Here is a 27,943-nt window from a genome sequence, read left to right as displayed (position 1 = left end):
GTTAAATCACTTCTCAGTTGTAGATTTCACCTGCATCAGAAAATAAAATTATATTTAAAGTACAAATATACGGAATTGACACAATAAACAAGAACGTTCAAAAGTCATAGTAGCCGAAGTCAGCATCTTTCAATACAAATACGTTTAGTTAAGAATGAAAATCCGAAGTTCTAAAATTGAAGGTTTTAATGTAAAATCCATAACACAAAGACGTAGGGCGAAGTTACCAAAGGGTCAGTCAAAAACCATTAATTTTAACAAACACATCATTTGCCAAAAGATAAAAACGACAAAACAACAAAAGTCACCAAAAACAATTTAAAAATCCTAGAAGAATGTTACAGATTGAAATAAACAATTAATTTCCCCATTGGCGACAATGGTAGCCTTTTTCGAGATACAGACTTTAGAAAGTTGATTTTTTAACGAAACCTTGCTAGAATCAAAGAAAAGTTATTAGGACAGTATTTTTTGGTCCCAAAAATATAGGTTCGCGTTGCTTTTCTTAGCGTATTTTGTACTTATCTCCCATGCCTATCAATTTTACCCATAAAAATACGTGTCTTGTCCTAGCGTTGAAAAGTCATCTCAGTGCCTTTAGGGCTACGGAATAATTTTTATTTTGCCTTTTGTATAAAGCAGAGTCTCCAAAAATAAAAAATAACGGGCGCACATATCGACCAATAAAATCTAATGGTGTATTGTAACCTACAGAGAAGACACATAATTCTGAATACCATGTTATGCTCATAAAATGGCTGCGCCCATAAAATCTAATGGTGTATTGTAACCTACAGAGAAGACACATAATTCTTAAAGCTCGTCTAAATTATTATGATTGTATACACCAGATGCACGTTTTATCTGCACGATACTCATCGGTACTAAAATCAAAACAGCTAACCCTTATCATGAAGTTTCGGGTTATAAAATGGATACATTTTTCCCGCACACTCATATTTCTTCGTTTTTCTTAACGGTATATACTTCCATGTCTTACATTTATCTTATTCATTAGTATTTAATTGAAATGGTGACCCTTTTTAATTATTTCTGGTCTAGGGTGCCATTTTTCACACGATCAACAATGAACGATATTTACACCCATATCTTGCATTTGTCTTATTCATTAGTGTTTAATTGAAAATTGTGACCCTTTTTTATTTTTCCTGGTCAACGGCACCATTTTTCACGGATGATACCTCCCATTATTGCACTCATTTTACAGACAATGCTACATGATAAATAACAGACATCTTCTATGTCATCTTGACTCTTGTGAAGAGTTCTCTCATTAGCAACCATGCTACATCTTTTTTTCTTTTTTTTTTAAAGAACAAACTACAAGAATACAAATCATCCAGTTTTAACTTTTAATTATTAAAAAAAAGTTAACACACATAAGAATTAATTACAACATTCTGATAAAAATAAGTAAAAACAAAACATTATATAGAGTCTACAATCCATCAATAAGAAATCATAACACTCTGGCCATTTCCTTAAATATATCTTGTTGTCACTTGCATCTTCCAAAATGATAGTAGTTTGTATTTGTTTGTAAATTTTAACAAGCACTCGATTATCCAACAGCTCATATAAGATGGATACTAACGAAACTGTTAATTTATACTTTCTGGGAATAACCCGCGATTTTCAAACTAAAAAAGACCTTTTCCAGATAAGGCAAAATGATTTTACATTCCGAGGTATATATTTATTTAACTGCATTAAGTATTTTCTTAAAGTGATTTAGTATGTTATATGTGTAATTTAATTTGCTGCTTGCATATTGTGTTCCCAAATTGCAAACAAGGAATTTCATACTCCAAAGTAAGAATCTAAGAGTACTAAGATATTTAAAAAAACTCCTGTTTATATACAATCTTTCAGTTTATCCAAAATTTACACTTTCCAAGCTAATTCAATGGATGGTCAGCATCACCAAGTCATTGCCTTATAATATAGTACTCAATTATGTATAAACTCTTTCCTGTAAAAAAAATATATATCAATTCTCCTCTTGCAATGTAAACAAATACTATGAACTTATTAGCACTTTTAATTTTGCTTTGCTTCCCATCATATGCTTTCTGTAAACAAATATATAAACTTAGTACAATAACTGATGCATCAAAAATATTGCTCACGCGCGACTTCACAACCTTTATGAAATACTCGTTACACCGACAGCTCATTACATCATTCATATGACGTTTACATCATTAAAAAAACATGTGGGTCACGTCAATGAAGATCTTTTCCTAAATTTCTTCTCTAACAATTTGGAAATCTCTTCTGGATTTGAATTTTCCTCAGCAGAAAGTTTTTTTCCGAGAATTTCTGCTATGCTATTTCTGTCAATATCAGAATCAGCAAATAATTTAAAGAAGTCAATAACTTCACCCGTGAACTGGTTCCTGAATGCAGGACAAAAACTATTACACCACTGAGGTAGAGGACATGATTCAATCACGTGATGATTACAATGGCCGACATTTTTTGCAGACCTTTGTGCACGACTTCGCTTTTTTCCTTCTGAAAAAGAAAAAGAAAATTAAATACAGGTTTTCATTATTTCATTAAACTCATCATCTGCTTATCTTTCAGGAGCACCTTTTTGTTGAGTTCATGCTGCTGATTATTTAGTTTCCTAAATTAAATTGTGTGTATTGTTGTTGGTGTTTTTGGTCGTTTTTAGGGGGTTGCCATGGTATTGTCAGTTTGTTTTTGACTTACAAGTTTGAATAACTCTTTGGTAACTTTCGCCTCTCTTTTAACGTCCAAAAATAAACGCTAGATAAAATTGTAGACTTTATAACGACAACTTTATCAATGTGAATGGTCACTGGAGTACTATATTGTTCAAATTACTTCCATTAAATGATGAATGTGGAATAATGTGTCAATGAAACAACAACCCAATGATAAAATATGGAACGCCATGACTGCCTTATGTTAATGATCAGCATTATATGCAGTGCTCACACCATTATATTAAGTGCTCACAACATTATATTAAGTGCTCACACCATTATATGCAGTGCTCACATCATTATATTAAGTGCTCACAACATTATATTAAGTGCTCACAACATTATATTATGTGCTCACAACATTATATTAAGTGCTCCCAACATTATATGCAGTGGTCAAAGCATTATATGAAGTGGTCAAAACATTATATGCAGTGGTCACAACATTATATGAAGTGATCACAACATTATATGAAGTGATCACAACATTATATGAAGTGCTCACAACATTATACGTTTTTTGTTGTATGATGAGATTGTTGTATGATGAGATTGATGTATGATGAGATCATTCGGTAAACATCGTTTTTTAGCGGAAATTACCGAATCCATAATTTGTAAATTACGGTAATGCCCAGCAAACAAATTTAAACAGTTATTAAAGTCATGTGATCATAAGGCAGTATACAATATTTAAAACTGATTGAAATAAGTAAGGAAAAGATGAAACTAAGAAGTGAATGATTAAAGTAGTTCTGTTCGTCGTAAGAAATACGAATGGCAAAATGTAAGTGAAATAATAAAAAGCTTATTTAATGAAATATCGAAGGGAAATTTGTATGACATATTCCTCGAGCTCATTTCCTACTGAAGAACTTTAGCAAGGTGCCACTTTATAGTCCGTACTCAGTTTAAAAAAAGCTTAATTACATTTTAAATAAAACAGTCAGCTTTCTATAACACATAAGCGTTATATTACGCTAGCTTATATATATGTCATGATTGAGTCATTTTTGGCATCCATTTTCAGAATTTGTTATTTCACATGAATAAGTATCTAACAGATATGGAAAATGCAGTTTAAAGCATTTCATTGTAAGTGTTTAACATAACTGTAGGCAGCAACCATTTAATTTTTTTTTTTTTGGGGGGGGGGGGGGGGGCTATTGATTTTTATTTTTCTCGCGACAAGTCGAAAATATTTTTTTTTAATTCAATTTTAGCATTACATATATTGGCAGCTAGGGGTGAATCAACCAAATTTTTTTTCTCAGAATCAAAAACAAATTATTTTTTTCTCCAAAAACTGGAAACACACTTTTTTTCAAAAAAATCCATAAATATAACCCTTTCAAGACCCAGTTTAACATTATTTTCATTTAAAGTTATCATCTCTTATGAAAACTGAGTTTGTGGGGATGAAAAACGTTTACTACGTTTGTTCGCCATTTTGCACGGTTAATATATATAAAAAAAGTGGTATGCTTGATAATGAAACAACTTTCCACAAGAGACAAAATGACATCACAGAAATTAACAACTAAACGGCCACAGTACGGCCTTCAACAAATGAGCAAAGCCCATACTGCATAGTCATGCAGCTATAGAAGGACCCGAAATGATAAACGTAAAACATTCCCAATTTATGTACAAACAAACGATCGAAAAACTAACATGTATATAACACATTAACAAACGACAACCACTGAAATAAAGGCACCTCCTGACTTGGGACAGCCACATATACAGAATGTGCGGCGGGTTTTAACACGTTAGCGGGATACCAACCCTCCGTCTAACCTGGGACAGTGGCGTAACAGAACAACATAAGAACGAACTATGAAAATCAGTTGTAAAAGGCTTAACTCATCAGATGGGTACAAATATAAATCCATCTACCAGAAAATAGAGTAGACGTGGGCGGGTACTTCTATATCCCAACAACAAAAAGACACTATAAGTACTGATCTGAGAGTACTCGCAATTACTGACAGCCAGTTCAAAGCCACTAACAACTAATAAAAAAACATGCATCTAAGTTTTGCATTTAGGTAAAGATTGAAACAAACTGTGAGTAAAATAGAATGATTTACTATTATTGGATAGTAACGATTGTCCATGAAAAAGGAGTCATTTTCAATTTTCTTCAACTTTGTACTTGTTTGGATGTATAAATATTTTGATATGAGCGTCACTGGTGAGTCTTATTTAGACGAAACAAGCATTTGGCGTACTAAATTATAATCCTGGTACCTTTGATAACTACTTGACCTAAATTAATTCTGGTTAAGGTACATTAAGATACAAAATATAATCAACTACAAGTCATAGAAGAATAATATCTTTTAGATCGCACTTCTTTGATAACAATGGACCTCGAAAAAAGATTCAAATTTGTGTTTAGGTCAAGATGATAGCAACAACACAAAAAATAGGAATGCTATTTGTTGCTGAGCACTTCTTTGATTTTATTTAAAGTCCACACAATTTGTTTTGTAACGGAAGCACAAAAAAAGATACTCATTATTATGTCAATATATAATTGTAATATAATTATATTAATGGAGACCTTCTAGTATTGTTTTACTGTGAATTCTTCTCGTTGTTGTGATTGGCGTTCTAATTCTTCTCACATACAAGCTTGTCTATAGTCTGAGGATTTCTGTTATTTTTGCTACCAATTTTTTTCCATATCCCATGTTAGGATCAATCTCAAAGGTTGAAAATTTCATATCTGAATATTTTTTTCGTTATCTGGAAAGTTACTTTTGACGGCGGATCTTGATTGTTTCTGTGGGGCTTCTTTCTCATGGATAGGGATCACTCACGGGGAAAAAAATGGAAAATTGTCGAAACTAATTTGACTTTTATGTATAGCATAAAATCGAGAATGGAAATGGGGAATGTATCAAAGAGACCACAACCCGACTCCATAGAAAAAACAACGGCAGAAGGTCACCAACAGTTCTTCAATGTAAAGAGAAATTCCCGAACCCGGAGGCGTCCTTCAGCTGGCCCATAAACAAATATATATTAGTTCAGTGATAATGAACGCCATACTAATTTCCAAATTGTACACAAGAAACTAAAATTATAATAATATAAGAAAAACAAAGACCAGAGGCTCCTGACTTGGGACAGGCGCAAAAATGCGGCGTAGTCCGAATTATATTCTTAAAAGAATTTAAATTCACAAACTAGTTATTTTGCACCAAACATTAATAACTGTTTAAATTTGTTTGCTGGGAATTACCGTAATTTACAAATTATGGATTCGGTAATTTCCGCAAAAAAACGATGTTTACCGAATGATCTCATCATACATCAATCTCATCATACAACAATCTCATCATACAACAAAAAACGTATAATGTTGTGAGCACTTCATATAATGGTGTGAGCACTTAATATAATGTTGTGAGCCCTAAATATAATGTTGTGAGCACTTAATATAATGGTGTGAGCACTGCATATAATGTTGTGAGCACTTAATATAATGTTGTGAGCACTTAATATAATGGTGTGAGCACTGCATATAATGGTGTGAGCACTTAATATAATGTTGTGAGCACTTAATATAATGTTGTGAGCACTTAATATAATGGTGTGAGCACTGCATATAATGCTGATCATTAACATAAGGCAGTCATGGCGTTCCATAATAAAAAGCACAATGTATTTAATATGCCTTGCTCATTCTTACTTTTTCTCCTGTTCCGTTTTCTCACTCGACGTCTTCGTCTTTTTTCTTTATCGAGTCTGTTTCTTTTTTTATTTTTGTTTTTATTTTTATTTTTCTTCTTCTTTTTCTTCTTCCTCTTCTTTTTCTTCTTTTTCCTTCGACGTACTCGTTTTGGTTTCTTTGTAACTGATGGTCCATCTTTTAGAAGAGGATCAGTTTGAGGTATACTGAAATAAGAGATTGTTCAATCTAGAATATGTTTATAAATTTCACCATACCAATGATGAAGATTTTTAAATTTAAAATTTCCAAGTTTTTTTTTATATTCTATCAAACACATATATTCCCTTTCATGAATGTGACCTACCGAATTAGACTATTTACCGGATTTGTTATAAGATGAGCAACTCGACGGGTGCCACATGTGGAGCAGGATCTGCTTACCCTTCCGGAGCACCTGAGATCACCCCTAGTTTTTGGTGGAGTTCCTGTTGCTTATTCTTTAGTTTTATATGTTATGTCATGTGTACTTTTGTTTGTCTGTTTGTCTTTTTCATTTTTAGCACTGGCATTGTCAGTTTATTTTCGATTTATGAGTTTGACTGTCCCTCTGGAATCTTTCGTCCCTCTTTTATTTCTCGTCTCCCTGTCGAAACTGACGAAGTTCATTCCAGAAACACAGGTTTTTCAGACAGAAATGGCTGACATGCAATTTTCACATCTTGCATAAGATTATTTGCATTGATATTCTATTCCCTGTTTTTTCCTATTTTCTTCGGACCATTGCAGTTTATTTTAAATTTTTTTCTGTTGATAGATGTAGACAAACGTTTTGTTTTGTCAGGTTATGGACTCTATTTTTTTTAATTTATCTTCGATGTTTTTTATTATACAATTTTATTGGGTCTATGAATCCACTATTTTCGTCATAAGAAAATGTCTGTCTGTACCATGTCAGGATTATGACAGTTGTTATCAAATCGTTTGATGGGTTTGAGCTTTTGATTTTGACATTTGACTTGCTGTTTGGAATTTCCCCCGGAGTTCGTTTATATTTTATCAGTTTTCTTTTTTACTTCTACTGAACTATACCTTGGAGAAGATGAGGTTGTTATGAGACATTTATCTTTTTCAAAGTTATTTTCCCAGCAATATATAGATTGTGCCAGTGTAACACCATTCACTGAGACAGACTGCCAATCTCTGGAAAAATTCATTATATCGAGGTTCAGTAAATATTTGTATTAAATGTCAATATCACATTGAAAAGAATGTTAGACTTATATCTTATTGTTTACAAAAAAAAATAACACACTGAAAATATTGAAACATTTGCAAAAATAAAATGGACTTGATTCATCTTTTGAACATTTTCCTTACAAAAAATTACTGAACAAAAACCATAAATACCAATGACTTCAAGAGGATTTGACCCAATTTCGTCTAAAACAGATATTTTATTGTCCCCATTTTTAGATATTTGTTAGTATGCTAGAAAAAATCATTTAACACTGAATTAAGACATTTTCATTTAACAAATCATACCTTTTCGTCAACGAAACGTGTGACAGACACGCCGGTGCAAATACAGCCCTACAATAAAACGTACAAGTTGTAAGTATAAGTAAACATATTTAACTAACAACTGGAAATATATAATAGAATTTCAATTTCTGGCAAGTACTTATTTCCACAAATAAATTCAGTTGAACTGCATTAACGTACATGCGTTTTCTCTAATATTTATATTGTTTTGGTTATGATCAGACGGGGATCAAATCCCAGATCTTTTGAACTAGAGGCGACTACGCTACGTTGAGACCACTTAGGCGGCCAAAAATCGAAACGTCTATACTGTGAAGTGACCTTCTTAGTTTAGTGCTCGATAAGCATGCTTTACTGTTTTAAAGCCTTCGAATAGATTCTTTGTTTGTTTAGTTACCGTTTATATTAAGGCAGCAGTAGTATATCCTATTCAAGAGTAATAAATCGATTTAGTAAAAAAAAAAATCCGAGTAACACACATCTCAACCATAAGAGAAAAAAACAACGAAACAACTGAAACACTGACCTGGAACAAACGCCAACATACATAGAAACCGACTGTTTGATACCAACTGCCAAATTCCTTACTTGGCATATTCCTAACAATTTGTAATTAAGCAATTTTAATCTTTGAGAGATATGGATATATAGATGTGACATAATTGATCGTTAAATAATAAACATAAGCCATAATTCAAATAACTTACGATACGTTGTGGAGAGATTTTTTTACTTCCTCTCCCAAATTATGGAGGTACTGCCATTGTTCTTTTGACATAATACCAGCATACTGGTTCTTGGAATTCATACTCAAATGAGAAATATCAAGTAAGTTCATAACTGATATTTGAGCTTCATCAAAGAGGTATTGAACAATAAATACTGGAGCTGAAATAAAAAAATAAGATTATCACAAATAATTATAGATAATAAAATTGAGAAAGGAAATGGGGAATATGTCAAAGAGACAACTATCCGATCAAAAAGCAAAAACAGCTGAAGGCCACCAATGGATCTTCAACACAGCGAAAGAATACCCGTACACGGAATTGGTTTGTCAGTTGGCCCCCGAATACAAATGTGTACTAGCTCAGTGATAATATGTGTCTGGTTCAAGATTAATGTTCAAATTCGCAGACAAATGATCAGTATTGTTTACGCATTAAATTTTAAGCCTGGTACCTTTTGTTAGCTATTATGCGTGTGTCTCTGTCCAATATGTTCTCCCATTTATTTGTATTGTAGTCCTGTCATGTAATGTTGTCATTTTAGTGTTATATTTTGCATTGCCATAAAAGCAGAAGGTTTGGCATGCCACAAAACCAGGTTCAACCCATGTTTTTTTTCTTAAAAAAATGTCCTGTACCACGTCAGGAAAATGGCCATTGTTATATTATAGTTCGTTTCTGTGTGTGTTAAATTTTAATGTTGTGTTTCGGTTGTGTCGTGGTTCTCCTCTTGTATTTGGTGCGTTTCCCTAAGTTTTAGTTTGTAACCCGGATTTGTTTTTTTTTCAATCGATTTATGAATTTCGAACAGCGGTATACTAGTGTTGCCTTACATTTTAACAATGTTCGAATTGTTAGGAACTGCAAATATGAGTTCTACTGTTCTGTGATTGGTTGACTTACTTTTTAAGGTAGGGTACATTTTATACCCAAAATAACATTTCCATTGTTCGTCTTCTGGGTATTCTTTTCTACATGCTTCTGGAACATTTCCCTTCCATAATCTGTTAGCAAAGAATATTATTTCTATAATTAATGACCGACTTGATTTAAGATTTAGACTGTATAGGTGTATAAAAATGCGGGGAAAAGGAAGTCCAAATAAGGACTTTTAGTACCACGATTTTAACATACTCTGTAAACTTCGCGAAAATACTTACTTAAGTTTTTGAAATTCAGTATGCATGTTAATTTTGCCACTGAACGTTAAATATACTGCTATCAGCCGTTAAGCTTGTTATAAATGAACAGCATCCGAAATTAAACTTAAGCTTTTTTTGGCATTTTTTTTTCTGTCTTCAGTATGCATGTAATACTTGCCACTGAATGTTTAATTCACTTCAATCATAGGGAAGTGGTGTTTCCCTATAGAAATACAAAGAAGTTCCCTTTTTAAAATATATGCTGATTAACATAGTTGGGGAAAACTTGCAGGCTATCAATCTAACAGGGTCGATATAGAGTTCTAGTATTATAATATTGTAAAACTATTTCGTCAACCGTTTATTAAACTGTGGTATTCAGGATATAGAAAAGTTTTTTCTCTTAAAGCCATTATAATTAATAGTACTTTCTCTTTTATCCTTGACCTAGTAAATAATCACCTTTAAGCTATTTTCTCTATCAAAAGAAACAATCTGGACCACACGAAGTCTTTTGTACCCAGAGTACAAAACATGAAAATTATTAATTCATTTTTACTTTTTAATGAATCAACTTTGATTTTAATCACAGGTAATTTACAAATTTTATCAATTTTATCGGTATAATTAAGACTTTCAGATATAATCACCTAAACATGCAGTGCGTATAGGAAAGTTAATTGAGTGTATTATAAAATACCCCGTGTGCCAATCTATGTTACTCGTTATTACCTATTGTTCCCTAATGAGGCATAAAGTGTTCCATCCACGGGAGCAATCGATTTCAACCACTTGTAACTTTCAATTTGAATAATTTTAATTTTAGTAAATTGTGTCATATCATGAACTCCTGCAAAGCTACAATGCAATACGAAGACCATAGGTATGTTTTGACATAAAATCGTTTAATCGGAGAAATAATAGGTTTTCTTCCCTCTGTGTTATTTGACTTCGGAATGACGGATTGCATTTTTATTGGGTTGTGATAAAGCTTCCTACACAAGCTAAAAAAGCGTCCATGCAATAAATTTACTGAACAAACATAATTCGTATAGAATTAAAATCATGTGATAAAAAATAAGGAGAATATTGTTAAGCCGGATGCAATTATTGAAGCCTACTATTGTTAAATCCAGTATTACCCCTTGAATCCATTTTTTCTGCCATGAACATGCAGTGTGTCTTTCATGATTTAATAACATTGAGCATAGTCTTCAAAGTATTATTGAGACACATAAATTTAATGGCGGCGGTCATTATTTGAAATAACAAATAAATTCCAACTATAAGTAAATGAATACGAATATAATATAATGTTTCGTCCTTGATTGTCCGGATGGTTTTTTTCTGTGTGGAGAATTGAAAAAAAAAGTGCCAAGGGACAAGTAGGGCCATAAATGTTAACAGTGCCCTTTTGTGCCGAACGTGAGCCCAAAGCTAACGGCAACATCTTTCTTGATATTTTCATCAATATAAATAATTTGACCGTTTCAGAATCTAAAGGACTTTATGGGTCATTTCATTGTTCGTACCCCAAAATGAAAATAACGTCACGTCATTGGTTGAATTTCCATTGTTTATGACTTTTTAACCAATCAATACATTTTGATGTACACTTTTGAAATATTGCCCAGAATGCATTGAAACGGCGAGTTCTGATCAAATACTTACTTAACTCCCCTTTGTATACTATCTACAGGAGTTCTGATCAAATACTTACTTAACTCCCCTTTGTATACTATCTACAGGCGAACACGAAAAGGAATCGGAGCATTCTCCTCTTCGGAACTGTGGAATGTCGACAAACCATCCGGAGTCTGCTAAACCCCGGACCTCTACACCTGGTGCTAACTCAGACATCAAGTCAGCCACGCGGTCTAGATTCATTAAAACACCCGTACCACCAGCACTACAAAAGTATAAGTCGTTTTGCAATTAAAATTTTATATCCGTATTAAAATGTGATTTTTCCGAGAATGAAAAACATCAGAAAAACAAACAAACAAAAAATCATGAAATCGTTGAGCTATGCTTCAAATGCAGTATTATTACAACTTATTATATAACTTCAGTTATGAAAAAAAGACCATTTTCGCCACTCTTTCGTCGTGTAAATAATGTACGTTAACGCAATTATTGCTAATAAACCTTTGAAGTCTGCAAATTGATTTAAACCTTGTTTAAGAAAATAACTTTTATTCTTTTCATTTTAATCTTAAAGAACTAAAAACATGATATGCCTATTGAATAATACCAAAATTAGCATTTAAAAACATTGTACAAACCTGCTTCCGGCTAATATAAGCCGTTGTGCTTTTTTAAGACCTCTAGGGACTAGTTCTTTGATTACTTCTTCGATTATATAAGAACCTAAGAAAGAATATCCATCTGGAATGAGAAAAGCATGATCGGATGACATATATACGAGAGTATAATAACTATATATGTATAGAGCCTAGATGGTCTAGCGCGTTCCGACCGTGCAAGGGCAGTATAAACAGTAGAGGTCATTAAAAACTTCCATCATCTAGCGCGTCGGGCATAGAACAAGGCGATTTGGTGCCACGATATCTCAGTAGCATGAGTTCGAATCCCGGCCGGGAAGAACAGCATTTTGCTGTTTCTTGTTCTTTGTCCGGGTTGTTGTTTCTTTGACACATTCCCCATCTCCATTCTTAATTTTTCATGTATGTTCTTATTCATTGCTTTTATCTGATTTGTAGATGATGATTTAAACTAACAGACAAGATCTGTAAATATATAAAACATACCTTCATGGACAACTGTTCCCGTCCAAGAATCACTCGAACAATAAGGAATATAACTGAAAAAAAAAACAATAAAATTAGAGTTATGGAATTTACAACCAAAGTAGATTCCAAACCAACATTAATATTATCAAAGTTTATCTATAACACTGAAAATAATAACGTTCTTAAAATTATCTATGCATCTCAGTTCTTATTTCTCGTCCTGAACATACATGAAATATTTGCCATTGGACGTTAAGCAACCAACAATCAATTAATCAGTTCTTATTTCAATTGGTTAGCTGTCAGTAAATATGAAATTAAAATAATAAGAAAGATTGTGACCCTTCCAGGGCACCGGATATAACCCCGGTGTTTGATAGGGTTCGTGATGCTCGGTCTTTTTCTATGTTGTGTTTTGTATACTATTGGTTGTCTTTCGGTTGTTCTTCGGTTTTTGTCATGGCGTTGTCATAAGTGTTTCCGACTTATGATTATCCTTTTAGTATATTTCGCCTTTATTTGTTCCTGTAGACATTTAACAAACTATGTCAAATGAACTTCTGTCAAACAACATGAGAGATACGATAATGCTTCTATGTTTGTATTTGTGTTGTAACTTTATAGAATTACGAAATAATGTAAATTTAGTGATTGAATTCATGGTTAGGGCTTCAAACACATTCTAGTATGTCTAGATTCAAAAGCGTGGTATGACAGTGAATACGTTCACAAGACTAAAAAATATATATACTTACACCATATTTGCATTGAAATAGTACGAATTTTCTTTCGGATCAGATGAAAGTAACCCATTTACTGTAACAAAAAAGAACATATTAAACCATTAGTAGTTTTTGAGCGAAATGTTAGCCTTTAAAACAGGAATTGTATGTTTCAAAATACCTTTCCATTTCCACAATTTATTAAAGGAAGCTATTAGTCGTCAGCTGTTTTCACTTATATCAATTCTGTAAAACGCGTGATTGGGTTCCAACATTTCAAACAAATCTCTCGAAAAGCTTTTACACAGTACAAGACAAAGATGAGACAACAATGGAAAAAAAACTAAAAGAAACAACCTAAACTCCCTAGAAAACGCAAAACTATTCAATTTATCGTCCTAGTATATTTTTGTCTTTGAATTTAAAGATATTACAATTTAATCCCAGGTGTTTAAAGTAATCATAAATCTTCTGGTTCTTCTTTTCATATTGCAAAAAATGATTTTTATAGTTCAACTTTATCAGACTGATGGAGTTTTAATATTCACATTATAAACTCTTAAATTATAGGTGTTCAGCATTGATTGAAGTCTCGTTCAATTTATCAAAACACGTGCGATATCGATGACGCAATAAACGCCGAAACTACCAAACGTGCAGTGTTTGCGATTATAGCACGTGCCCTGCAAGATAACAAGATTTAAATTCAAATTTTAATCAGTAAAAATCAAAACATGTTGAAAATGTTATCTTGTAAAGTTCAATCAGTAATCATGATTTAATCTATCGAAACCAATTCCATCATGATTTATTCATTAAATTCACTGCAAATTTAAACTGAATGATATGTGGCTATTAAAAGTGATTTTTTACAGACCACACTTATCGATCTCTTTGATGTTGATCTTTATGTCTCTTGTCTTAATTAAACACGATTACATACCATTTTACTAATTAGATTTTCATGTAAAATATTCCTTAAATTACGGACCTGTTACACTGCTATCTAAACCTTGGCTCTTTTATCGTTGTTTGTTGTTTATTTCAATGATAAAAAACGGTTCTTAAATTTTACGAAAGGATTGACTTATAGTTAATCGGGTATACTTTTATTTTTTCAAACATTTTAATACAATGACACTTCAAAGAAAATTAAATCAGCATTGATAGACGATGGTATTAGTTCAATGCCAAAAGTCTGTTGAAATGTTATCTTAGTCTGTTTTTCTCTCAAATTCGTAAGTATTTGAGAATAAAAGGGGTATTGAAGTCTTATTCAATATTAAAGTTAACTTGATATTTGATGGAAAGAAACATCGGAACACAATGAGTATCAGGGAAGAGTTTTGTTTGTTGTACTTTTGTATTGTTTGGGGTTTTAATTGTATTGCATATACCTACTCTAAATAAAGCTTTATTTCTTATGTCTTATGTCTAGCCCTTATTTTGATAGATATCACTTTTCAGTTTTGGAATCCGCGTTACAGTTTGACAAATCTCCAATATTACATTTATGCCATTAGGCCTCGTCAGGTCACTCCCCCCTCCCCAAAACAAAACAAAAAACAACCAGAGCATTTCGTTTTCAGGTATCAGGCTTATAATTCAGTACGACAAACGACTGTTTCGTCTAGAAAAGACTGAACTGTGATCCCTATATCAAAACCATTGGAATACCAAATAAATAACGAAATAAGTTACGCGTATTGAAACACCAAGCATGTTACCATACCTGACTTAGACCGTCTATGTGGAAGGAGTAAAAGTAGAAATAACGTTTAACATCACTGTTTCAAATGATTCATATGGCGTTACATTGAGATTTTGGGTACTTTTCTCCAAACGCACCTTTATTCCAGTACATAAATAGAGATTGCATACCCACGTTTGCCTTCTCTGGTTATTTGTCACATATTTCGAAACCCGATCATTCCGTTACAGAGGCTGAAAGAAATTTAACTTGTATACTAATGAGACCCATTTTTATGTTTTTATAACAAGAAGATCTTTGAACAACGCGTGGTAGATAACTGAGAGTATATAAAGTATTCATTATAAATGTATATAAAATTCGGGATGGGTATGATAATACCCTTATACACTTCGTAGACCACAAATTAAATGGATTAGTTTGTCAATGAATTACGTATCTTAATTCCTCATTAGAATTTTATGTACTTGAACGTTGTATAGAAGGTGGAATAAAAACCTACTGAGATTTTTCAATGTAAAGAATGCTGTTGTATTTAGTGAAACAGCAGTCTGATTAGTAAGAAAATAATTATCTGGCATTAAATCTTATTTTAGAATTATCAGGTTTTGTTAATCTGTTAAACCTCCCAATCTCACAAGGGTGGTCTATAACTGAACCGAAAATTCCAATGTATTTTTTCATGTTCAATATATATGAAACTTCCCTTAAAATTGACGTTATATAGTGCATGATTCTGGTGACTGTTGTAATCAACATTAACATATACTTTATTTTGAACTTGTAAAATAGATATATCAGCTTACGAGTTCTGCTCTGAACAAAAATAAAAAATCTTTGATAACGATTTCCAATTTTTATAATATATCACATACCACGTTTTCCATACAAAAAATAATGGAGAAAAAAACATTGGCGTGAACAATGATTTGAAAAAAAGAGGGACGAAAGATACCAGAGGGACAGTCAAACTCATAAATCGAAAATAATTGTAAGGTGGAAGTGTATATGTGTTTTCTATCATTTTCTGACTTATAAGTCAATGCTTATTCTTTAGTTTTCCATGTTGTGTCATGTGTATACTATTGTTTGTCTGTTTGTCTTTTTCATTTTTAGCCATGGCGTTGTCAGTTTATTTCCGATTTATGAGTTTGACTGTCCCTCTGGTATCTTTCGTCCCTCTTTCAATGAAGATTCAATTGTAAATGCCTTTTTCACAGCCATTTTGCACTTTTAACAGTTATGGTATCAAATGTTTGACTGATATATTACTTAACATAGTCATAACATTCCAAACTCTGTTGAATGATATAAACCATGCATATGACAGGATTTCTTTGTAAAGGTTAAAATGCATGGTCGTAAAAATATGGAAGCAAGAATGTCGACTAAACATTCCATATTAGAACAAAATCATTTTAATTTTTTTCTGTACTTATCGTATATTTCAAAAACTTGACAGATTTGGACCTTCAATCGTTATATATGATCTCAAAGAGACATATAACCCTACCTAAACTCTTTGATTTTTAACTTTTGATGATCATAGATATTAAAGGGATATCCTCTTAAGATCGCTTGTGATCTTACAACTATGATAGTGTGACCTTATGGGTCTTTCTGCCTTTCAAGTAGACTTAACTTATTACCTCTACGCAGGTGCGGCCAGCTATTACTACTCATATATGACCTCCATCCGGTATTTTGCCATCGTAATCGACAGCTCAAATCGTCAAAACAGTACCAACCACCTGTCAATCAAAAAGATATCAAAGAGAAATCAGCTTACAGGTAAACATCTATATTGATTTGATCTCGGAATATTTATATAACATGCATTTTTGCATTTGTTTTCCATATCTATGTTAAATAAAAGATTAATAACAAATACTTGGTACATAAACATGTATTCAGGTATTTTAATTTCGTTTTCTATTTATTAGTTTTCAGTAGTGAACTTGAGCTATTGCATTCTATTTGCTCAGTGATTAACTGGAAGAGGAAAATACCTAAATAATACAAACAAACATTTTATACTGATCCTTTTTAAAAAGCATTTGCATGCATAATTACAGCCGAACCCCGTTTTGTCGAAGTTGAAGGGACCGCACGAAACTATTCGACTCAACCAAGGTCGAGTGTGTCACAATCAAATACTTATTTAAAGACGGTATATATAAAATGATGCATGCCAGGATTTAATTCGTAGCCACCTGAAATGTTTAATAGTAGAATAGTCAACCAGTTGACGGCTGCCGCTTACCGGGGAAAAGAAGAAATAAAAGGTACTAATGCACGTTATATCAGAGACGGATTCAGGGAACATGGATGCCTAGAGCCCTCCTCTTAATGGAGCTACATATGATGTATAGATTTCTCTGAGAGATTTCTGTTCATTTGTAATCAGATTGATTATTTTCGTTTTAGAAATAAAAAAATTAATTCATTTATAAATGACTGACCAGTGGCAAATATTCCATGTATGATCATTACGATGATAAATTAACTGTTCATACATTAGGTAGGTCCTGTAATTGGGATCGACTAGGATGAAGGGGCTTCCACTGGATTCTGAGGGTAAAATAAAGCTTTGCAAATAGTCACAGATGGACTCCCCAAAGGGTCAGTATTGAAAGGGTTCTTATATTTAACTTCTCCATCTTATCAGATGTGGTCGCGTACTTATACATCCCTCAAATTGACGTCCTTTTTTGGCAATGGTGTTTTTGCTAGTCTAGAGAAGACTAAAAGTGATCCTTTTTCTATCCCCCAGTTAGCCTTGAACGAAATTTATGAACAAAATTTGTTATACAAGAAAAATTCGTAAAATATTTTTTTGATGGATGATCTGTGATCGTGTGTCTTCGTGCTGCTCAGAAGTGTTTTTTTAAAGTGGGGGGGGGGGGTTGTTCGTCAGTCATGGTTTTGTCGGTTTTTCATTGACTTCTGATATGTTTTGTCCCTTTTGTGTCCTCTAATTAATTTTTGGAAACAATTCTGGTCCAGTTGGAAATGTAGTACTGTCTTCTTTTGTTTGATTTTGGGGATATCTTATAGCTTAATTGGAATTTGTCCATGGTACAAATGTGATGAACTCATTTCGATTAAGTCGCTTTCATTTTCACACACATTTTTTTTTTAAATTTGCAAGCATTAAATCTACTTTTATCGGCTTATTTCAATGGTTTCCTCTGTCAAAATATGCCTTTTGTCATTATTTCACTCGATATGATTGATTGGTTGCTTTTTTTTAATAACGCCTAGTGGCAAATATTGCATGCATGTTAAAGACGACCACCCATATGTGCCATACGATTAAAAGTAGCCGATTAGAAGCAGCGAAAAAATAGTATCTTCGATAAAAATATTGATAATCAACTAGCCTATACGTCTAAATATTCCGATATTTTACACGGTCTTACATTATCCATACAGATTTATATAATAAAAAGTGTGGTATTATTGCCAAGAAGAAAATTCTTTACAAGAGACCTAATGACACAGAAATTAACAACTATAGGTCACTGTACGGCCTTCAACAATAAGCAAAGCCCATTTGCCATTTTCTGTCTTTCAATTCCTACGCTGATATAGTTCTATTCAGACAGCCGAACTCATATCCGTCTTATATCATTACTCACCTTCAAGAAAAACTATCCACTTTTTACTACCATACGATTTTCTCAGGTAATATCTGAAATGGATTTAATAAAGCTTTTAACTTTATGAAATTATTAGATTTATATGCTATAAAATAGTAACACGATCAAAGGAAACTGCTCAGATCAGAGCACACAAGGTGTTTTGATATCTTCATTCATGAAATGAATTGAAACTGTCAATCAGACGATTAAGATTGACCTCAGGGTCAAGTACTGTATTTACGTTGATGGATAAACGTGATCTTTAATAGAACTTTATATTGCTATTAAGGATGATAGTTTTGTTTAATGTTGTTTGTCTACGTAATAAATTTATACCAATGTATAAATCATTTACTACGCTTCTCTACTTATATAAGCACTATACATGGCTAGAATAGCTTCCCCGCAACATTCAAACTCTTTCAACAAAACCTACTACATGCACATGGTATAACCATTATTTATGAAAGTAGGTACATCACCTGTATCATTGATTGATTTTTGGTTGGTTAACGTTCAGTGGCAAATATCAATTGTGCTCAGGACGATAGCATATTAACAATAAATACAGCATGTAGGTCCAGTAAACGGCAAAAGATGCCGTTCGAAATTATGAACGGTGAAATTTTGACTGCCACCTTAAAATGAGGATAAATGGGATAAGGACGGAAATTATGCTTGGCAAGAGACCACTGACGGACCTCTCAATGACTTGTTGCAAGGGTTCTTAACTTTGCAGAGATTTTGGCACTCTCTCTACACGAAGCATCGACTTTAACGTCTCCATTTGACCTAACTTGGCTGCATACTTGTTCATCCAACCATAGAAGTATTATATTGACTTTCAATTTACTTCTATAATCCAACATAGCCAAACTGATACCTCACTTTGGGAAGGGTTTTCGTGTAGGTCGGAAGAGAACCAAAGTGATCAACATCATATTATATTATTTTATAAGTGATCGTCGTTGCATTTGTTAGTTTCGGGGGGGAAAAACTGTTTTAGTGAAAAAGACAACATGAAAACGATGAACACCCTAAAACAGATAACAACAAAAAACAAATCATGAAACGTGCATGTACATATACATTGGAACACTTATATTCCGTTTATACCTATTTTCACTGTAGGGTAGCTTAATAAGATTACATTATGCATGTCTCCGACTAGATTTTTGTCATTCCCTATGCCACTTGTCAATTTTAGCTTCTTATATTCTATTCAATTACAATTCTTCTTTGCTTTAGTCAAACTAGACAGAACAAAATTGGAATTAGGTGACGAAACACACGTTATTGTCAGAATGTTTTAGGGAAACCGACAAAACATGGAATTTATTCAATTACACCTGATTGTCTTTTTATCTTTGAGAACAATAAGATTAAAAAAAACTGGCGACAAGTAATAATTGTATAAATCAATTCTGGAATACTGCACATTTTTGCTGCAGTTTCCCCATTACTTCAATAAAATATAAGTAATTGTTCTGCGTAGACGGATGGGTATAGGATCAGAACATACAATTACTAAACACTAGAGGTCGGTAACATCAAAAGAAAGAAAATAATTTGTCAGAGAATAGCTACAAAATAATGATATAGATTCTCTTTGATGTCGGTAAACATCAAACGCTAATTAGTACATACCCCCTATCATGCAAAGTCAGTATAGTACTTGCCTGCGTTATGAAAACACTGTCAGAATTTTCACTACTTGATACGAAGAGAGCGATTAAAAGGTTCAAAGGAATTGTTTGTGATTATCAAGAAAAATACCTATTATATTTATATTCGCTATGTTTATATTTTGATAACAAATATTTTGAAGTAACCTTTCACGTTGTATACGATAATTTCGTTTAGTTGTGATACCTTATATTTGAATTATTGTAAGAAGAAATGTATAAGCGTGTAATACTTGAAAAATTGCAAAATAAAGAGGATTGATTTCTGTTGTGTTTTTGTGTTTTAACGCCACTTTTAAGCGCCGCTTTTAGGCTATTTCATAACAGCCAATCTTTGAATGGTTGGCAAAGCAGGAGTGCCCGGTGAAAACCACCGACCTTCGATAGGGAAACCGACAATCCTAATCAATTAAGATAGGAGTCGATTGCATCCGCACGAGCAGGATTCGACCTCACATAACTAGATTATAGATGCAACAACGTTAAAGACACAGAAAAAAAAGCGTAACAAACAAGAGTGAAACAAGTGTAAACATACCATTTGAGATATACAAACAGTTAGACATCAAATATACTGAAACACTTCAGATTTTATAACATAAACTAGAGTTGATACCGGGGGTACATGTATTAAGAGCCAAACATATAGATAATCGGTGACCCAGCAGAGTTTTCAAGTACCAAATCGTATTATCATATTATCCCCAAACCGGAAAATTACAAAAGAAGCATGCTCCAGGAGTTTAATTTAAACAATACACTTCCTTGAAAATCATTTAGGGAAAATTTATTTTACAAAAAAAATATAAAGACCACCTAATATAGCTGTTAAAATAATAGTGAGAGAGATCCCATATGTCGTTCAAGACGTAATCGCATTTTTTGTAGATGAAAATATGTTTGAATTCCAAGGTTCACTTGCTACTTAGTAAGGTTACTGATTTGTAGTGATGTTAACACGCTTCATATATCTTATCCCACTAGGTAGGACAATACATTTGATGTGATGAATCTTTTAATTACCTGTTAAAATAATCACCCTGTCAAATTAGATACAATTTACATCATGTTTGTCTGTTTGGTTTACCCAGTCACCTTGTAATGAGATGGAACCCGAAGCGCAGACGAACGGAAGTTGTTTTTTATTTCGTCACCTCCATTGAGTTCATGAGGTACATTTGTATAGGTACTACAAGATCTGATTATTTTTACAAATTTGCAGTAAAAGCCTTTTTTTTTTAGTTGTAGTTTAAAAATAACAACGTTTTCTTGTGATGAAAATACAATATAAGGTGCCACAATGCTTCTCTAGGAGAAATATCATGATGTCGATAAAAACTTTTGCAGTAAATGAAATGCATTGTATTTAAAATTCTGCAAATGTCATTACGAGGTAGATTATATTTGAAAGATGCAGAGGAGGCATTCCTATATAGAAGTCAAATACTTCATTGATGCATTACGTCCAGCGGCAAATATTACATTCAAAGAGAATTGAGAATTAGGAGCTAAAAGTCTATTAATTAACTACAACCACAATTACATAGTTTTAATTTTGAGATCCTGGATCTTGTCCCATACGTGTTTTCTTTCTAATGTACACAACATTAACGAGCAAACGCTAAGATTATTTTTGTTCACTAAGTTGTTTTTTTTGTACAGGGCTATTTAAAAGTTTAAATACAACAGAGCTAGCCTTGACAATACCCCATGAAAATTGACTTGAAACATGTAGAAAGTTCATATTGATCATTTTTTTTTCTGTTATTAAAGTACTAGTATATTGACTTTAAATTGAGTCACTGTATGAAAAAAAAAATCTTCTCTGCTTTTCTCTTTATGAAGTCCCAAGTAATTACAATTCTTTATTTCGACCCTTTTATCTTCGTTTATTTCGACCCTTTTATCTTCGATATTCTTTATGTATCTAAATCATACGACACGGACGAAGGAAAATGGTTCCCTTAACTTGGGTCTTAAGGGTAAATACATCAAAAACGTGTTACCAATCACAAAAGTGTTCAAAGACAATATTTTGCTGTGATGTTTAAAAAGTTATTTGTTATAAAGAGTGGCTGATCATTCGTCCATTTTGATCGCAATCCCATCTATAAAAGATCCAGTTAAGAAGAGCAAATTATAAACCTATCGTTTTATTAAATGAAAGTATAAATATATCAGATACAAACACAACTATGATTGAAGTTTTTATAGTATAAAGGATACGGGATTGTTTGATTGACACGACTAGATAGAAAATCTTTTTGATATATATTACCACTGTTTACCGCCTAGGATTTTGCACCGGGTCAGAATAATTAAACATTTTACAAAGCCAACATGATAAGGTAGCATCGATCTTTAGTTCATATTTGATCTTTGTCTTTGTGCTTTATGAAGGCGTTAACTATTGATGTATTTGGGGATAACACTGGCTCTTGGCTCTTGACTTCAACCTAGTTTATCGGTGGCTCTAGGCTCTTGACTTCAACCTAGTTTATCGGTGGGCTCTAGGCTCAGCATTATTGATTTTGTGCTCCTTTATTTATGTTTTGAGTCGTATGTCAATATTATTTGTTCCCGGCGTGCTCCTTTGAGTAATGATTTTGGGGGCTGAAGATATGTGAGCTCTGGGTGTCTAAGGAGCTCTGGATCTTACTATTCACTTGTTTTGCAACTGATTCAAAAGTAGTGAATTAAATGAAAGATACAGGCTTCATAGCACACAATAGATGACTTTGGAATATATAACCTTGATCGAGTTCTCTCACAACCAAACGTTTCGGAGCAAACTTGAGTATCAAAATGGATAGCCCCTAAATGTAAGAGGCAACGCAATTCAAAAGGTAATTTTATTGTCTTCTAAAATTATCTCAAATCAAAATAAGGAAGAAAATTACCGAAACAATTTTGAGCTGACGGCTAAACATAGAAAATAGGGCTCCGAGCTCCGGGGATAAAAAAGACAAAACCTTTAGAACATTACATGTGTTATCTGCCAAATTATTATTTATAAGGTGTTTATTATTTTTACATTTTCATTAAAATATCAGAATGTTATCGCCACATGGTTAAAGGTTTCCGGTAAATAATTTATTTTGAAGCATGAAAAATTATTAAAAATAGTAATGCTGGCAATTAGTTAGATATTTCATATCTTTTTAGCGGAACTATCAAAATGTGGGATATGGTTGACTAGCTTTACAGACAAATATTGAATGTACTTATAATCTCGGTTTCCGCAGTTATACAGGATAGATGCATCCTCCGATTCATCGATCCCACCATTTGTTGTTTTAAAAGTCTTGGTCGTTGAATAGCTTGAAAATAAGATTTTTGAAAAAAACAAAATGTGAAGACGTCATCCTAATTTTTTTTTTTTTTTTTTTTTTTTTTTTTTCTGTGATCAATTTTAAGATAAAACATACTACCCAGTACAGAACTTGAATAACTTTTAAAAAAAAGCGGAAGCAGGGTCAAAAAATGAAGTTGTTTATATCATTGCTTTTTGAAAGGTATGTATCTCCGGCCAAATATACAGTGCATAGATATAGGAAGATGTGGTATGAGTTCCAATAAGACAACTCTTCATCCAAGTCACAATTTATAAAAGTAAACCATTGCCATAGGTCAAGGTACATGTACATTCTTCAACACAGAGTCTAGGCTTACATCGAACAGCAAGCTATAAAGGGCCCAAAAATACCTATCTACAATTTGCCAATCTATAAGGATCCCGTTTGGTCACATAACTACTGAAGTTTTCTAAAACATTCATTCATCCTTACCTTTCAATATTTTTGTTTTAGTTTTAAGCGTTTCTAAACAAAAACAAATTTAGGAGAGCGTTTCGAACGCACCAAATTTGTCGAGTGTTATTTTCGTTAACTTAGAATTAATGTAACTTTATGAGTTCTTTAGAAAAATATACAATATGGTTTTTGTAATCTCTTCTTCTGTGAATTGAAAACTCGGGAGTTTCCCCCTAACATCCATGAAAACAGTGATTCGGTTGAATATGTTAGAACTCAGTCCTATAAACTATTGGAGAACTGTCAAACCTTTGAACACAAACCACATCTCCTTATTTTATACTATCAGTTACTCCTTACAAGGGCGACCATACTTGTACCTCTTTGCCATGATTAAAATAAAAGTCATAATATTACCAGTGAATGTTTTGTTGTTAGACTTATTTTTCGAAATGTCAAATAGTTCCGCTTACCATGAAATCCGAACTCATTGATTATATATCTTTATTTCTCAACAAACTAAACTACATGGGTACAGAGATTTGTAGTCCATCTAGAATTAAGTCATTCAGTATAAACGCAAACAGACATTTTACTCTATAATATCACAACTTTATTCTTCGAACTGAACAAAAAAAATATAAGTGGGCAGTTTGTACCCTCAGGAATTCCAAAATACTATATACGTCTCAAGTAATTTTTTTTTTTTTTTCTGAAATATTCACACGACTCGTTTAAAAAATTAAGCGTAATGTTTCCATTAAACGAAGTAAATCGACACAAATTATGATCAAATTGCATTAATTTCGAAGAATAAAGGCCACTAAAACATCAGTAAATAGAAAAGCGGATGTGAACAGCATTTTTATTTATTCATAGTCACGAAATATTCTAATGATCTATAACCCATTCATCACTGTAGGAAATTCTAACTGGTGTCTTAAAATAGCTCTTAAAGTGTATATAAATAAACCGTAATCCCCATCGTAAAAATATTACCTGATGGAAATAGATTGATATAACGCTGTTATACCCTAGTGAGTTGACAAAAAGTCAAGAATGCCTTTGATTCTTGTATTCAAAGATAGTTTGGTATAATTCTATTAAGACTTTTATCTAGAAGAATTGGTTTTTGGTTGATCTGTAATATTTTATAATTTAGGTGAAAATTTGAGTTATTGCTGGAATGTATCTTACTATGTTGTGATCCTAATTTTATCTTTTACTTTTAGAAAAGGAATCTGTATAATGGTCGCGATTGTGAAGAAAGGTTATTATAACAGTCACGATTGTATAAAACTGCAAATTAAATCAAATTTACACTTTTAGAATCTAAATTGAATGTGCATTATAATTCGGTAACACATAACAATCATGCTTAATGTTAATAATAGCACCAAAGGAAATTAGAATAATACAAATATACTCTCTGAAACATTTGTTTCTCAGTGTTCCTTGTAGCTATTTACCTATATGTGGATACCATATTACAGACAGAAACAGTTCTTACGTTAATCTACGATAAAGCAATAAACGACCATAAAATAATTTAAAACTTTTATTTTGGCGGTTTATTGCACAACAAAGTTTTGGATAATGCAGATTCGGTTTCCAGTCAAAAGTCATCATGATTTATTTAAGAAATTCTTTTCAATTTACATTAACGCTTACATCAGTAAGCCTAAAACGATAATATGTTTAAGCGTACACAGTGGCTTCTTTCAAACGAAAGCGATTGTGTTTATCGAAATATTTCGATATACTATAGTATATTTATTGCACCAGATTCCATGTGAACTTTGTTTTGCATCAGGTTTATATCAGTTTTCGATTAGCTGTTTCTTATAGTCTATTTGTCCAGTTGTATTCGTTATACATGTTATACAAGCCATCTCAGTACATACCATCGTTTATATTTTCTATTCGTTATTTTAAAAACCAATATTTTTGAAAAACCTATTCTAAGTCCTATTTTAAAACTTTTTCTCTATTAATATCGGACCAAAACATTTTGAATTTTGTTTTTACCTAATTTAAAATAGTTGGCAAAAGAAACAAACATATAATTTTAACGGATACGTTGGTCATTAGCAGCATCAAACATATCATAAAAATCAGACTTATAATTATCATTTAATAGTTATTTTCATGTTTATTGTGATTATTACAGCAATAATTATCATATTAACAATTCAGAACTTCTTTTCGTAAAGTCTTTTTAGTGCATTGACCAGTATAAAACTTTCTTTGAACACCCTTTATAGAATACCTTTTTGGCATGCTTATATTTTGGACGTATTTTCATTTCAGTGAAAACAAAGATCAGAGATAATTGAACGCACTTCTATAAAAGTACATATAAATGAAATATTGTACATACCCTGCTGGCGAGCCATCATTGCACGTTACAGTTTTATTTTTTAGAAAGTATCGTCTGAATTTTGGAACTTCTTTGACTCCACAATCATGTGACTTTTGAGCTATGTCTTTAAGCGCTTTCATGAGAGAATCGGAGTTACCCAGACTCTCTAGTTTATTCACATCAAGAGGCATGTCATGGATTCTGTTATATGGTTGCTGAACACATGATACAAAAACTATAGGCAAAATCCAAAAAGTATAAATATATTTCTTCATTGTTTGGTAAACAAATAATGTAAATAGTTTATATTTAGATTAGGAAATATGTCCACATGTGCTTCCATTCCGTAAATATTTCATCGCTTGTAAAAATAAATAATTAATTAGAACCAATCGCTTAAAATAAAAACCGTATCAAAAACGATTCGTTTAATCTAATTGATATACGAATTAGAGGTCAAAACGAAATCAATAAAATAATTAACACCATAACAGAGGTATTCACGTTTTAATCCACCAATGTCTTTCACTAAAAGAGGCATACAGCCGGATTTCAATTTTTTTTTCTTCCAAAAAATATTTTCATATATTCATGTTTAAATCTAATCTACACGTAAATAAATTATAAATAATAAATCCTTGTGTTCACGTATTATTTATGTGGCATTCCTTAGTTTTCGTGTACAGTGTAATCCGTATATACGCTAAAACATATTTTCGTTCAATATATATATCATATGGTGAAAATCAGTGTGAAAAACAGTTTGTATAACTTGCGAAATTAAAGAAATTATCACTATATCCTCCCAATCTTTTTTTCCAATTTAACATCATTCATTCAGGTATAATCGTTTGCCCATTGGCTAATTCCTTTACACCACGCCTTTCTGATTTGCATTGAATTAACTTGATTAATAACCTCTATGTTTTCTTCCGTTAAATGATGACAGAAATACAAACGTTTTAAAGATCTCTCTACCTGGACCGAGAACAAATCCGTAATTGCACCGTTTAATATCCGTGTTAATTAGTACCTTTCTCTAAAATCACAGTTGTTCGATTCACGATAAACTCGTTAAGGTAAAATAAAACCTAAATATTTTGTTTAGACAATTCTCTTGGTCGTGGTAGTATAGTTTACCCGATTAAAAATCGGGCTTTGATGTATAAAGTTCTCTGTGAGATCAAAGGCACCGCGCTTGGCAGTTACGAAGAAGATTCTACTGTGATCTCAACGTAAGAAGATAAAAACTATAGGTAGAAAGAGGTGAAAATACGCAGATTTGTTTTGCATTTTTGCTATAGATAAAATATGATAAACCTTAAAAAATCTCGTGGAACAGGTAAACATCAAAGTAAACTATCATAGGAACATGTACATACGGTGAACTTATTAATCGCTTCAATAATAAAAGTCACGGCACTTTTATAAACACCTTGCTACAACAATTAACAACTTCGA

The 27,943-nt window shown here is 32.4% G+C and overlaps 1 protein-coding gene across 1 annotated transcript; it reads right to left on the bottom strand.

Moving 5' to 3' along the window:
• Positions 1-1,359: 1,359 nt before the first annotated feature.
• LOC143047556 (palmitoleoyl-protein carboxylesterase notum1-like) lies at positions 1,360-27,591 on the bottom strand. Its single transcript, XM_076220633.1, has 13 exons — positions 26,501-27,591; positions 18,681-18,733; positions 16,689-16,790; positions 13,362-13,422; positions 12,625-12,677; positions 12,139-12,241; positions 11,574-11,762; positions 9,615-9,715; positions 8,691-8,871; positions 7,984-8,031; positions 7,531-7,641; positions 6,460-6,665; positions 1,360-2,538 (listed from the first exon to the last, which is right to left on the bottom strand). The coding sequence occupies exons 1-13, from the start codon at positions 26,755-26,757 to the stop codon at positions 2,243-2,245; spliced, it is 1,761 nt and encodes a 586-aa protein (XP_076076748.1). The 5' UTR covers positions 26,758-27,591; the 3' UTR covers positions 1,360-2,242.
• Between the last annotated feature and the right edge of the window lie 352 nt (positions 27,592-27,943).

This window comes from Mytilus galloprovincialis, chromosome 10 (assembly GCF_965363235.1).
Source record: "Mytilus galloprovincialis chromosome 10, xbMytGall1.hap1.1, whole genome shotgun sequence".
Taxonomy (NCBI): Eukaryota; Metazoa; Mollusca; class Bivalvia; order Mytilida; family Mytilidae; genus Mytilus; species Mytilus galloprovincialis.
The sequence above is the reverse complement of the archived record's forward strand: the minus strand, read 5'-3'. Positions and strand labels throughout refer to the sequence as shown.